General features: G+C 38.1%; 1 protein-coding gene across 5 annotated transcripts in view; it reads left to right on the plus strand.

Moving 5' to 3' along the window:
• Root (ciliary rootlet coiled-coil, rootletin) overlaps positions 1 to 8,292 on the plus strand; it is a 345,133-nt gene extending 336,841 nt beyond the window's left edge. For 4 of the 5 annotated variants that reach the window (XM_083141556.1, XM_083141553.1, XM_083141557.1 and 1 more), the window contains 2 exons: positions 3,623 to 4,261; positions 5,539 to 8,291. In XM_083141556.1, coding sequence (XP_082997682.1) covers positions 3,623 to 4,261; positions 5,539 to 5,868 — 969 coding nt within the window. In that variant the 3' untranslated portion in view covers positions 5,869 to 8,291. Of the gene's footprint in view, positions 1 to 3,622; positions 4,262 to 5,538 lie in introns of all 5 variants that reach the window. The other variant, XM_083141554.1, reaches the window with a different exon arrangement.
• Positions 8,293 to 14,912: the final 6,620 nt, after the last annotated feature.

The following is a 14,912-nucleotide window of genomic DNA, read 5'->3' on the forward strand; positions in this document are numbered from 1 at the left end:
TGCAAGCAGAGGGTTCCAAACCTCAGTGGAAATATCAACATATAATACCGAGAATGTATAAGGAGACTGATAAATTACAAATTGCATTTCTTAATCAATCACTCATCATTCTTATCTCATTTAGTCGTAACTTTAAATATAATAAAGTATTTTATTTTAAACTTACTGCGTATGACAACATTCCGTAATCCTTCCCTAGCTTGTGAATTGTAATAATTTTCCAAATTCACTATTTTGCAGTTTGAATTCAAATCATAGAGAATAGAGAAATGAAGTTAATTTCATAGAAGATAATATTGGTACTTAACAAATCCATACTTGGATCTGTATGAGTTTATTATTTCTATCGATTTAGTTTAGTTTGTAATTGTCAGGGAAATATGTCAATTTTGTCCTGGAAAACCTGGAAAAGTCAGGGAATTTCATTTCTGCTTGTTTGTAGCCACCCTGATTTATAAAATAACAAAATGATACATATTAGTAATGATTCTTATGATGAACATGTTTGAATGTGAGTTAACCAGAAAAGGTGGACATTTTCACATCACGACTGTAGTTCGAAGAAAGTCGGTACAGGAATTAAAAAAAGACTTGGCTGTTCTGACTAAATCTGGATGTCTGGTAGCCTTGCATGAATGGTTCCAATCTTCAACTACGCTTAGCATCTTGTCCCGAAGGGGGGAGGGGGGGAGGTGGCTCCTTTGGTGTGGGTCTGACCCCTGTACCCATTGATAGAGACTTGAGCCCCAGAGTCACTTTATGGATGGATTCCTCTATCAAATTTCTTCTCTTGGTTTGCTTTTTATTTTTCTTCTTGTTGGGATTTAAAGTTAAAACATGTGGATTAGTTTTGCAGCCTGCATTCCCTCCTTACTCACCTTTTGCTGTATGTACGAGGGAAGAGTAGGGTGACCAGACACATACATGTAAAAAAGAGGACAGAGCATGGTGAAAAAGGAGGACAAAGTCATAAAAAAGAGGACACCACAAAAAATGTCAACTAATTTGCCATTACTCATGATTTAATGAATATAAAAAAAAAAACTACCAAGACTTTGCTCACATATAATTCTGATGATTTTTTAAATAATTTTCTCTTACCTATAAGCAACGAAAACAATCTCCTAATCTATTATTTAACACATTACAATCATAACTAAGAATATATATATAGTTTGAAGTACAGAATTTTACTCTTTTTACAATTCTTGGATATTAGAATGCAATATCACCATAAGTGAATGCAAATGTAACAAATAAGATTCGGTTTAACTTATTTCCAAAAAAAAAAAACGAATTTAAATTTTAGGTAGTTTAGATTGGGTCAAAAAATATGATTTTAATGCCACGAACATTTCTATCTCTCTTTCAACAGCAGGGGAAAGTGACAGCCACCTTACACTTGACCTCATATTCGTTTCTTCCAACCTTTAAAAGCTGGATATTTTCTTGCAAGATTATTGATGAATTTACACTTTCGCTTTGTTAATTCATAAAAGTAAATATGACTTAATAATCAAAATTCTCACTACGCGTTTCTGTATCACGTATGTATGACTCGAAAATAAACTGGTCGACCTTCGTGGTGGAGTGGTTAGCACACCTTGCCACAGTGCCATAGGTCCCGGGTTCGAATCCCAGCCTGGGCATGGGTGTTCTTTGTGAGTGTCCCTTCATCAAAATCATCACTCATCTTCATTTTCGAGATTAGCCAAAAGTGGCAGAAAAGCGAATTAAAATAAACCATATCAGTTAATCAAAAGGGAACTGCTCAAATGACATGTGTTTCACAAGTCTCAGATTGCAAAGCAACGAGTTAGAGTAATACATACTAATGACTAGGGTTGTGCGGAACAGAACTTTTTTGGTCAGGATGGGAATTTTTTTTAAATCTCGATGTTCGGGATGGGTAAAACCTGCAATTTCCCGACCAGGGAATGATAAAAATTTCCTGGTGCTGTGGAAATCGCGAATTTTACGTCATTTCCCTTTTTTTTTTTCATTTCTGTAATAAAAGCTAACAATTTTCGAGAAGTGTCAAGACACTTACAATCCAGAAAACATCAAGAATTAATCACTTTTTAAAACAACCATTTGGAACTTTCGAACTGCTCGGGATCCCGAAATGTCTAGAAATCATTTCCCGAAGTCTGGATTGGGACGGAAATATTTTCTTTTCCTACTAATGACTCAATCGGGAAAGTGATGATGTTCAGCTTCGAGATGATAGGTGAGCATTGCTCTAATATTTAACATGCCCCAAGTGATATGAATATCATTATGTGTGGAAGCATTCTCTATGCAGAACATTTGCTATGGTCGATGCTATACTCTTTCCAAAAAAATGGATTACTGATTTCAAAAAAATCCGCCCGGTCCGGATAAAAGAGGACATCTGGTCACCCTAGAGAAGAGTGAAAGTTTAATTATAGAAAAGACGATCCTCTCTCTCCTCTCTCTCTGGGACTGCTGAAGCTGTCTCATTACTTCCTGACCCACTCGTTTGCGCAAAAGTGTGCACAATGTATAGTTTTATGAACAACCCTACCCCCTTTCTTTTTATTCGAACGTCGAGTTTTGAGCAAAAAAATGGATTTGTTACAACAAACCATTGCCGAGTTACGCCACTCTAACCAACAGGTCTCTGAACAAAACCAGCACCTGCAAACCGACCTGGCTAACAACGAAGTTTTGAGCCTCACAGGGAAGGGGTGTTTGAGCTACACATAATCTCTCTAATCACCCCCCCCCCCCAGATCAATGCACTTATGCATTCTGTGCTGCAATTTGTTTACAGTCATCTGGTAGAATGATTTGTTCTGAGTCTCACACCACCGAACGACTGCCTTCGTCCGTGTGGAAGCGACGTCCTCAAAGTGAATTCTTCATAGCAGGGAAAAGATGAGAATCTGACGGGTGCAGGTTGGGGAATAAGGTGGATGTGGAAATGCGGTGAAGCCACACTCGACCAAAGCAGCCTGTGCAGCGAGACCTTTCGAACAGAGGTATAGAATCACGGCCCTGTCGGCCACTCTCTTATCAAACCTTACATCCTCCAAAATTGTAACTACCTAGCGCACCACTCCTTCCCTGTGAGGCTCAAAACTTTTCACTCTCCTCTCATAGCTATAACCTTCATATTTATAAGATGGCCTGCAAAAGGGTAGTCTTTTTCCCTTTCTATTTGATACACAGAAAATGTACTACGTAGAAATATCAACAAAAAATGCAAGCTCGACCAAGACTTGAACTTGGATCTCTGGCATAACATTCCATTGCTATAGAAGTGAGCTACTGAGCCAGCCCAAGTTTTGCATTTTACTCCAGCTGTTTTTCCTGTGTGGAATTGTCTCGGTCAGTACTGCCACAACAGGATCTGTTGCCTTTCAAACACTGATACATCTCATCTTTGTTTTCAAAAAATGTACTGAGGAGGGGAAAACATGTAGAAAGGAAGCAAATGATTGTGAGCACAAAGAATTTGCATTAATCCAAGCGAATATGTTTGTGGGCATGCACTTGTAAAGGATTTTATAGTATTAATATATAGATAACATACTTGTTCCTTACATTGTTTCAGATCATATCCTGCCGGTACATTTCATAAATTTGTCTTTTTCAGATCCAGAAGTCTTTGTCGAACAGTGAAAACGAACGTCGAGTTCTGAGCGAAAGAATGGATTCCTTACAACAGACCATTGCCGAGTTACGCCGCTCTAACCAGCAGCTCTCTGAACAAAACCAGCGCCTGCAAACCGACCTGGCTAACAACGAAGTACAAAGATCCGGACTGGAAGCTCAACTACGCTTAGCATCTTGGCCGGAAGGGAGCTCCGCCAAGCCAGACGAAGAACTGATGAGGCAGCTTCAGCAGTCGCAGAGAGAGAGGATCGAGCTCAAAGCGAAAGTGGACTCCATGTCGGACAAAGTCCGACAGTTAGAGATGGAGAAAAGGAATTTGGAAAGGTCATATTCGAAGATGGGAAGGAGCAAGAGTTACGAAAGACCCGAGAAGTTGACTGGAACAACCGACAGCTCGATTATTATTCTGGAACAAGAAAACCGAGAACTGAGACTCAAGGTGAGGAAATTGGAGGCGCAGTTGATGGAGAAAGAAGCTGAACTATCACGCCGCTATCCAGAGAGACCAGATAAAACGGCAGAAATGGAAAGATTGAGGGCGGCGCAACTCCAGGCAGAGAGATTGCTTGAAGCACGAGAGCAGTCACACAGGCAGCAGGTGTTGAGATTGGAAAATCAGGTAAGTTATTACTAGAGCCCGGATTTATAAGTGAAATGCATATTCTTTTCCAGACTTTTAATGGTAAGAAGAAAGGTTATACTTCATATTACATACCTTGATGAGCTATTTAACTAAGGTTGAAAGTGCTTATAAATGCTTATTTCTGCAGGAAACTGCTATGATTGCTTATTTTATGATTTTGGTTTAAAATAGCATATTTTACTCAAATCTGTCATATTTCAATCCTATTTCAATCACACTACGGCATCGGGATGACGAGATCAATGCTTCTAAATAGCCGCAAGAGAAACAGCATCCTAGAAAAGATACAGTGTATCCATAATCATTTTTCCAAATTACCTGATATTATAACACAGTTGAAAGCTCGAAATAATACATTGCAACATTCGCTTTCTCTTATTGATAAAATTTCAGTAACGTTGTCTTCAGAAACTCATGGTGTTGGTAAAATTGTGTCTGACAAGCTCTGTCAGGAATTAATGAAAAATCCCAGTTACAAAACACTGTGCCAAATTTATAAAAATATTTCTGGTGAAGAAACAGACATTGAAGAGGAATTCACCGAAGAAGAACTGTGGTGTTTTTCCACATGCGCCTGTGATGTCATGCTACGTGGAAAGAACATTTTAACTGTTCAAATCATTCTTCACTGACAGACACAGGAGTTTCACACAAGAAAATCTCAGAATGACCTTCCTTACATACTTTAACAGCTTTGAATAAGGTAAGAGATCTAATAAACAAATATTTTTTCAGATTTTCCTGTATTTGTTTATGCTTATTTTTTTCATTTTTTGTGCTTATTAACTTGCTTATTTTACTGTTTGAGTGTGCTTATAAATCCGGGCTCTAGTTATTACTAGATTAGTCTAGAATGTACTATGGTTATTTCATAGAAGATACTTATTGGTCTTGCAGGTATAAATCTGGGCTAGAATTTAACATAAGTAGAAGAAACCATGAAGAATTTAGAAAACTAAGTAATAAAGACTTGTTTTTGGCATGTACTTACTTTGTTCTCTAGCTGTCACATCGTGTGGCTTCCTCAGGAGATAGGATAAGTATAGTCAGGATTTAAGACATGGGAAGGTAAGTTAAAGTTAAAAAGATGATGAAAAGATAAAAGACAGCACAGTGCCTAAACACTAAACTTTACATATGCAATATTAAAACTGCATTTACTGCATCCATCATGAATCAAGGTGTGTTTTTATCCTATGCTTTAGTAATTGTACATATTACTTTCATATGCACTCTCCATTTTTGTTCAATAGATCCAGATGTTGCGGGAACAACTACACCAAGAAGTGAAAAGAAGGCAACTGTATATCCTTCGGAGCACGAGGGCAGGCAGAGAAATGCAGCAGCTGAGACAAGCGTTGGGAGATTCTCTGCGAACCGTGTCTCAGGACCCGGCTCTGGACGCTCTCCTTCTGGAGCACGAAGCGAGAAAGCTAGACTCTACCCTCGCCTCGGCCACGAGCCTTCTTGGATCTGGTGGAGGGGGCGGCCACGATTCGCTGGCTCCGATTCCTCTGCATCAGCACAGTTCGTCATCGCCTCATCTCGATGACATCCGAACGTCGACTCCGGCTCCTAAATAAACTGAGAAGTTGGTCCAGAGAGCAATGTGTGTTGGGATCTCTGCTGCACCGTGAAAGTGCAGCTAAAAAAAAAAGTTGTTGTTTTGCACGGAAGTAGTTGGAGCTAGCATTAGGGCGACCACCCAATGCTGCCAATCGTACGGTTGGCTACCCTGCTGCATCAATATTTATGAGTATAGAGAGGCAGGATGTGTCCTGTTTTAGTTGGTTCTTGCAGCAGTATTTGAGAGATGTGCTTGATAGGTATAGCTTGAAGGTTGATTTCTCTGTTCGAAATCAAATGGTAGGTTTCGGCATTGAAGTAGGTTACGTAACGAAAACTTGAAAACTGCCAGAATAATATTAATGCCTATTAGCCTCAGAGGTAAATACCGGAGTCATATTGGTAAAGGAATAGCACAGATGCTTTCCCAGATAATATTCAATCAAAACTGCCATTTTTTGAATTTATAGATTAGGTAACCATATTTATTTGTTGTTTGATAGGTCTTTTGATGTACAGCATAGATATCTTTGAAGAGTATTTGGTATCCTAAGATAGTCATGTTTGAACCAAAGATATTTTATCAAATGAAAATTTCTATGATTGTTTTCCAGATGTGAGGAGAATAGTACATAATTATCAAAGTTGTTCATAGTTTAAGCACAGAAAGAACAGTTGATAATGCAAATTTATTATTTTAGAAGTTCATATACATGATTTATAAGAGAGATTTTTATTCGTGTCATGATCTCATTTTTTATATATGGAAATCATTTTAATTATATCATTGAGGAGATTTTACATTCCTGTTATATGTATATTAATCCCAATTGGATATATTTCTTACAATGCATTGAATATTCATAAACGGAGCCGTCCAATGAAAATCATAAAATGCTCATTGTTGTGAACTTTCATTATTTGGCCATAATTTGAATTTAATTTACGCTTATTATAAATAGGTGTTAAATAAAACCACCACCTATTTGGCTTTTACAGCTGGCTAAGTTGAAATTCCTGTTTGTATGGTTATCAATAAATGGAAAGCTAACGTCATAGCATTCAGTCACACATTTAAAACTATATTTACACTCCTAGATGAAGTAAAAATTATATATATATTTATAGCATTCTACATGTCAGAGACTTTATTTTTAAACTTTGCTTATTACAGTAGGTAAAACTACATCCAATAGTAAGTAGCATTAGTTAACAGTGTAAAAGTTAAGCAAGCTTGTGTGCAGGCATTTTCATTTGTTTTAACTTGGTAATTTTCTTTTGTACAATATGTTGCACAAATAATCATATCTATAGTGCTTGTCCTGAACATTAATAAACACTGCTAAGTCAATCGGAGAATTATGTGCCTATATATAGTGAGAATGGTTGAAGCGAACACATTTTTTAAGGTATGAAATGCCTTTATTAGCATATACAGATATAGTATAGTGTTTTCTTTGTTAACAATGTGCCTAGCTGATGCAACATTTGTGCCTATGAAGAATAGCCTTCGAGTTGCATTAGAAAAAATGTTTGTAAGTTACTGTTAGTGCATGCTATTTGTATCTTGTGTGCCTAGCATCTATACCATGTGCAAGACTTTCTTTAATTTTGTGAATTTATTCCTCTTATTTGTACCGTGCAATAGATAATATTTGTGTTGGCTATTTTTTCTGATAACATAATTTGTTTTGGTGCATAAGGAAATGTAGCATTTTAATGTGCATTATATGCAGTCAACAATATAATTTGTTCATAGCCTATTTCTGCTTATTGAGCCCTATTTTTAAAAGAATCTAAAATTAATACGAAGCTACAGTTCTAAGTTTTTAAAAATAATTTATAAACTTGATTTTTCCATCATCTTCTGATTTGTGGCAATGGAGGTTTAGAAATATGTATATCTTCAAAAGTTGCTGTGTTTGGTCTATATCTTAGACCCAACTCTTAGTATTAACTGAAGAAGGTAGGTAAAATAGTAATCTTACTTAACAAATTACTTTGTATGTACATACTGACTGTGTCAATTCTTCACCTGCAAGAATGTTGACGTGCAGTCTAAAATCGGGTGATTATAGATGTGGAGAAAAATATTATTAATGGATCCATGAATAGAGTCAAGTGGAAAATATTACGATTAATGCAGCAAGAATTTACTTTGACATGCAAAAAAAATAATTAGGGATTGATATGTGACCTTATTTTAATAGTTGCAGTCACAGAAACGGATTAACAGGTTTGCCCATACGTAATTAATGGCTTTCAAGTGATATTATCTGCAAATACATTTTATGGATCAACTTTAATGGATGTGCTTTTCAGGTAACTGCTTAAAAGTATATGGTCGTGCATTAAATGTTATTACATGTAGTTGGATCTGATATCTGCTAACAAATTTATATTGTGTAATTGCTTGCAAGTTTGTTATAGTATGTCATAGAATATAAAACTTTGCAGCAAGTTTTTATGAAACTGTGTTGTGTGTGATTTGTTACTTGGTTTTCTTTTATCCAGGTATACCCATCAACAAAAGGTTCTTTGGTGCAATGGTCAGAATTCTTGTCTTTGATGTTGGTTCAATCAACAGCGGAAACCAAAGAAATGTATTTTTTGATTTAGAATCATGAAGACAATTTAGAGGGGCAACTCTAAAAGATATAGAAGCAGACTACGTTCTAGTGAGGTAATAGTGGTGGTGGAATTCTATGCACATGGAATCGCCTTCAAGTGTTGTTACGTCACAAATTTCATTCATATTTTGGTAAATGAGGAAATAGTGAGTACGAAATAGATACAGAGCTGAGGTACTCACTTATCCACGCAACTGTTGTTTGTGTTCAGTTAATTTTGGTGGCAACTGACACCGTCCTCGTTGGGACTTGCTTCAACTGTTCTGTGGCCTGCCCACCTGCACTCAGGCTGTCTGCTGTTTCTTTGTGTTAACTGCTGTAGTAGCAGGATTCATTTGAATTCTTGTTTCAAGTCCACAGATAGGCTAATCAGGACTAGACCTACAGTTTAAAGTGAGATCCGAAGCACTGTGGCACCTCCACCAGGTATCAAACTCAAGGCCTCTTGATTACAAGGCAATGATGTTACCACTATGCCATATGGGACGCCCAGGGGAATCCATGCCTGGTGTGATTGTCCACTGACCAGGTTTCATTCATGTTGGAAGTGAATGAAGGTGTTTCTTTGGGTGCACACTGTGTTTGGCATGTAAGAGGCGTGCCAATAAAGTAAAGATACAACTGATATATATCTTGGGGAAAATATGTAAGACATAAGTTGACAACACTGACAGTAACCTTGATCCTTCTTTCCAGTAGCATTCATTGGGCAGTGCTGCTCCGAGTCTTGTGAGACACATGTGTTGGAAATAGCTGTGGTGATGAAGAATCCTGCCAAATGCGAAGTGCGGGATGTGATGTGGTTTCTTCAGGCCCAGACATTCATCGACAAAATGTGACGAAGTTGGGCCTTCATTTCCTTTAAGAAGGTCATCAGAGATCACAGACGGCCTCCTGCTCCTGTGTTTTCTTCATGGATATCTGAACTACCTCCTGTGAAGGCACAACACCACTTCGTCACATTTTGACGATTCATAATGTTCCATAAACTGCCACAATTTGACAAACAATGTCCACTGGACATTCGTATTTTGACTGGAGAAACTGCATCACAGCCCTCACTTCGCATTTGGTGGGATTCTTAATCACCACAGCCATTTCCAGCACATGTGACTCACAAGACTCAGAGCCGCACTGCCCAGTGAATGCTACTGGAAAGAAGGATCAAGGTTACTGTCAGTGTTATGAACTCATACCTTACATACAGTATGACCAAAAAAGAAGTATACCGAAAAGTTGGTAAAATTGTACCCAGTCGGTAACTTTCAGTATACTTCTTTTCCAGCCATACTGTACTTTCCCTAAAATATGTATCTGTTGTATCTTTACTTTCCTGACACGCCTCGTATTTAACTTCACCACAGCAAGGCAAGATCAACTTCCTAGAACTCGCCATAAGCTCAACAAATGCAAAACCGCAGTGTACAGAAAACCAGATGCAGGCAACCAATACATCCATGCCATTCCCAACCATCCACCCAAACACAAGGCTAATATGTGGCTAAACTTTTATCAAAGAGCCTTATTCTACAGATCCAGAAAGAAGGTGTAAGGGAAGAGACAGTCACCATCAGAATAGCCCTAAAACATGATTACACTGAGTCCCTGCTCTCCACTTGCTGTAGTAAGGCAGAAATGCAGGTCACCAATGCCTAAACTCTGTACCAGCTAACTGTAGACCAGGTGAACAAGAACAAGTCTGCGCAAGTAGTGACGCAAGACGGCTCCACCAATGAACAGTGAGAGAAACGGGATTGTGTAATGGGCGACGGGAGTTACCCGATTTCCTATGCAGTGTTGCAAACTTTTGAAAAGGATAATACCAACGCACATGGCAAATGGACCGTATTTTTATCTCCATGTCCATACAATTGGGTTAAGAATTTCTTGGGGAAATATTAGGGATAAAACTGCAAGAGCAAATTTTGACAAGCCGTGCATTTAGCGTACGGATTAAGGTCTGGACCGTATGACCATACATGTACGGTCAGGATTGTACGGTTGGCAACACTGCACTTTCACCACTCAATTTTCCTCCTCTGCCGATATGCACAGTCCTGCTCTACAGTTAGCTGGGGCACGGTATACCTACCCACAACCAACTCCCAACATAAACAAATTTCCACCACATCCAACTGCCTACCCAAAGCCTATTCCTACATCAGAGTAGCTCACAAATAGAATGCCAAAATATCGAACAAACTCAACAATCGCAAGCAATACTTCCTCTCCAGACACAATAAAAGTCCATCATGCACTTTCCACATGCATTAAACATCAACAGTGCACAAGTAAACCATACATGGATCCCCCTACTACAATAACTAACACCAAGGAACAGCATATGATGGGAGTACATGCTGGCAGACGACAAGCAACAGTGCAGCAAGTTCCGATGAGGATGGTGGCACTGGCCTCCAAAATTAATAGATCACAAACAAAAACCAGTCATGTGAATAAGTGAGTACTTCGGCTCTTTATAGTTTAGTTGTTTAGGTTACTAATCTGCAAAAAATTTGAAAAAAAAAAATATATATCCATCTGTCTGTCTGTCCATCCATCTTGTCAGCTATCAACATCTGACAAACTACAAGTGTGATAGAAACATTTGATGGACTGTCAGATCTACCAAATAATATCTCAATGCAACAAAACCCAACTCGATCAGTCAGCTCGTCTGACCATGAGAGGCAACAATCGGTCAAAGTGTTAATTCCTAACAAACTAACACATGAAGTCCTAGTAAGTACTATTTCAGTATGATATAAATTATTTTGAATGGTGCATCCACCTATCTGTGGGGATCAAACAATCGAAATAAAATTAAAACATTTAAAAATATCAATTTTCTACATGGATAGCCATCATCTGACTGTCCTATTCATCAATAAAAAACAATTAATACTAGGGCTGAGCCGATACTGATGCCGATGTATCGGTATCATTTGGAATTTATTTACCGATACTTTTCCAGCATTTTGAACTTTCCAGGGGTCTACAAAAAGACCACGCCGCACTTTTGCAGTCTCATTATCTTCGAAACTATGCAAAATTCGAAGTTTACTTTTATTTTACATTATTTTTGTGTTGAAAAATGAATTTTGTTATAACATAACATGTAATAAGACATAAGCGAGTTACTAAAGATATATCCATTAAACTTACTCGTGAATGTTCTATTAATTTCGGTGGCCTCTGCCACCATCCACTTGGGAACTCGATGCTTTACTGTTAGGTTGACTTCCGGTTCGTGTTGTTGTTTCCTCGACTACCACTAGGGGTGCTGGTGTAGCCATTTCGTCTGCTGCGCGTGATGGGTTTGAGCTGTTGTAATTGCAGGAGCCAAACATGATGAGCCTGACCGCTGTCGATATTCAGCTCGTGTGTAAAGTGCATAATTGCATGCATCTCTTTGATTTTGGTGTCGATTAGGGTGTGTGTGATGTGTGCCTAACTGAAACTTTTTGGATCCTGTGTTTATTGAACTTGAGGTGCCTTGCTAGTCCAGTAGTGGGTTGGGATTTTTTTGCATCCGCTAAGTCCTGTTGTATACGCTCGTTGACAGATCTGATGGATCTGCCAGTGTAGTCTGAGTTGCACTCAGACACAGATGCCAAAGAACTAATAACATCAATAGTACAAGCCAACCATGCCAAAATTGCCAGCATAGATATAGTTGACATGTATAACTCCATTCCAATCAACCTAGCCCTCACCTCAGTGGAAAGATGGCTTTCTGCCAATAAGTTCTCACCAATGCAAGTGTCTGAGGTATCCAAGTTATTGGAAATCTGCCTCAGGCACAACTATTTCCAATTTCAAGACAAGTATTTCATACAAACACAAGGTTCCTCTCCATAGCAAACATTGTCATGCACCTAGCTGAAAAAGATATTCTTCACTTGCCAGAACTCCTATACATACGATATGGCAGATATGCAGATGACACCTTGGTCGTTTACAAAAGGGAAGAGGAAATAGGATTGGTTGGTAGATTTGATGTTTTAAGTCCACTTTATGCACAGTAAGGCTAATCGGGACTGGACCTACAGTTTAAAGTGGGATCCGAACCACTTGTGCCTCCACCGGGTATCGAACCCGGGACCCCTAGATTACAAGGCGATGATGGGAAGAGGAAATAGATCTACTCATGGAAAAACTTAGCAACATTCACCCCAGGTTGAAATTTACAATCGAACGGGAAAACCAAGGCATCCTTAACTTCCTAGATCTAACCATCAAAAGGAGGGACAACAAATTCACCACCACAGTCTATAGAAAACCAAGGGCAGTGAACCAGTATATCCACTCCCTTTCCAACCACCCACCCCAACATAAAGCCAATGTATGGCTTAACTTCTACAGAAGAGCTCTCTTGCACTGTTCAAGGGAAGAAGATTTGAAGGAAGAAGTTGCCATAGTGAGGGACATAGGACTTCAAAATGGATACACAGTACATCAACTCTCTGCGTAATGCAGCAAAGCACACATGCAAGTATGCCAACCTAACCTACACCACCCAGCCAAGACCTTGAAACAATATGACATAAAACTCGCACACAAACCAATGAACAAAATAGCCAGTGCCCTAAGCAAACACAAGAGATCATTCCTTTCCCCACTAGACAACCCAGGTGTATATGATGCCCAGTGTGAGTGCAACTCGCACTACATTGGCAAATCCATCAGATCTGTCAACGAGCGTATACAAAAGCACTTAGCGGATGCAAAAAAATCCCAACCCACTACCGGACTAGCAAGGCACCTCAAGTTCAACAAACACAGGATCCAAAAAGTTTCAGTTAGGCATACATCACACACCCTAATCGAATCCAAAATCAAAGAGACTCATGCAATTATGCACTTTCCGCACCAGCTGAATATCGACAGCAGTCACGCTCATCATGTTTGGCTCCCGCTATTACAATAGCTGAAACCCATCACTCGCAGCAGACGAAATGGCTACACCAGCACCCCTAGTGGTAGTCGAGGAAACAACAACACGAACCGGAAGTCAACCTAACAGTAAAGCATCGAGTTCCCAAGTGGATGGTGGCAGAAGCCACCGAAATTAATAGAACATTCACGAGTAAGTTTCATGGATATATCTTTAGTAACTCACTTATGTCTTATATTATCATGAATAACATGTAATTTAATATTCTTATGTGATTCTTGAATATTTCGAAGTAAACATCTTGGTCAATTGATGCATCCAATTAGAATAGAATACTTACACACTAATATTAATCAATATTTTGAACAACTTTTAATTATTTCAAGTATCGGTATCGGTGGGAATCTTTGAGATTATCGGTATTGGTTCAAAGCTGAGCCCTATTTTCATATTTGTATCAATTTCTCAGAAACCACTAAAGATAGAAACATGAAATTCAGTAGGCAGAAACATCAACCTATACTAACTAATGAGACGTAAAGGATCTTGAACTGAATGTCTGTCTGTCTGTACCAATGCAGAATTCAGATCTGCAGGACTACTTTCTGAAAAAGTCAATCTGCGGTGCTGAAAAAAAATCATATTCTCAATGTAGAATAAAAAGAAGAAATAATATTAGCCTTGCAAAATATTTAATAGCCTCAATTACAAAATGCATTAAATAGTAAAAAATTGTACAAAATTTACAGAACTCATTTCTGATACTGTGGAAAATGTTTCTTCTGTTCTATAGTAGATTAAGTCAAGTATACCAATCAATCTGTGGTCATTGTAATATGATACAAATTCAGCACTAATCATTTCATGGACTATATGAAGGGAGGGGGGAAAAAAGTGACAACAATCTTTCAAGGAAAAATACACAACAATGTTGTTATTTGTTGCACAAAGAATAGAACACGCACACCACAGCTTGATATTTCAATTCTTTCTTGTCTGCATCTTCATGACAAGAAGGAACAGATAAAGCAGTTTCGTTCAGTGTTCCTACTTTCCACCTGTTTGTTGAGAAGATGCCAACAAGAAGCCTGAAACCAATGAATTACAAATATGAAATTTGTTTGGGATAGATGAATAGAATATTCTTACAAATAGATATAAAATTTACCAATAGCAATAACTGGTGGTTTAGTGATAGAAAAATTGTTTAGGAAGGGGCAAGTCACCATTACTGTGACCACAATAACAGCAGTAAATTTAGAGGTTTTAAGCTGAAATTCATACTAGAAATGTCCAATAGCTAGAGGCACATTTTTTTGGTAAATAAAAAAGCAAAATTTCTATACAAAAACAGAGTTAATTTCGGGTTCAAAAGCGGTAAATAAAATAAAATTTCGCTATTACAGCACTGAAAATGCAATATATCAAATGACATTTTGGTTTTAAAATTGTGAATGTAATCCTAAATTTGATTTAAAAACCACTTATTACAGAAAATTTAAATATCCCTTTTAATAGCACATTTATATCATTA

Source organism: Lepisma saccharinum, chromosome 20 (genome assembly GCF_977018435.1).
Source record: "Lepisma saccharinum chromosome 20, izLepSacc3.1, whole genome shotgun sequence".
Classification (NCBI taxonomy): domain Eukaryota; kingdom Metazoa; phylum Arthropoda; class Insecta; order Zygentoma; family Lepismatidae; genus Lepisma; species Lepisma saccharinum.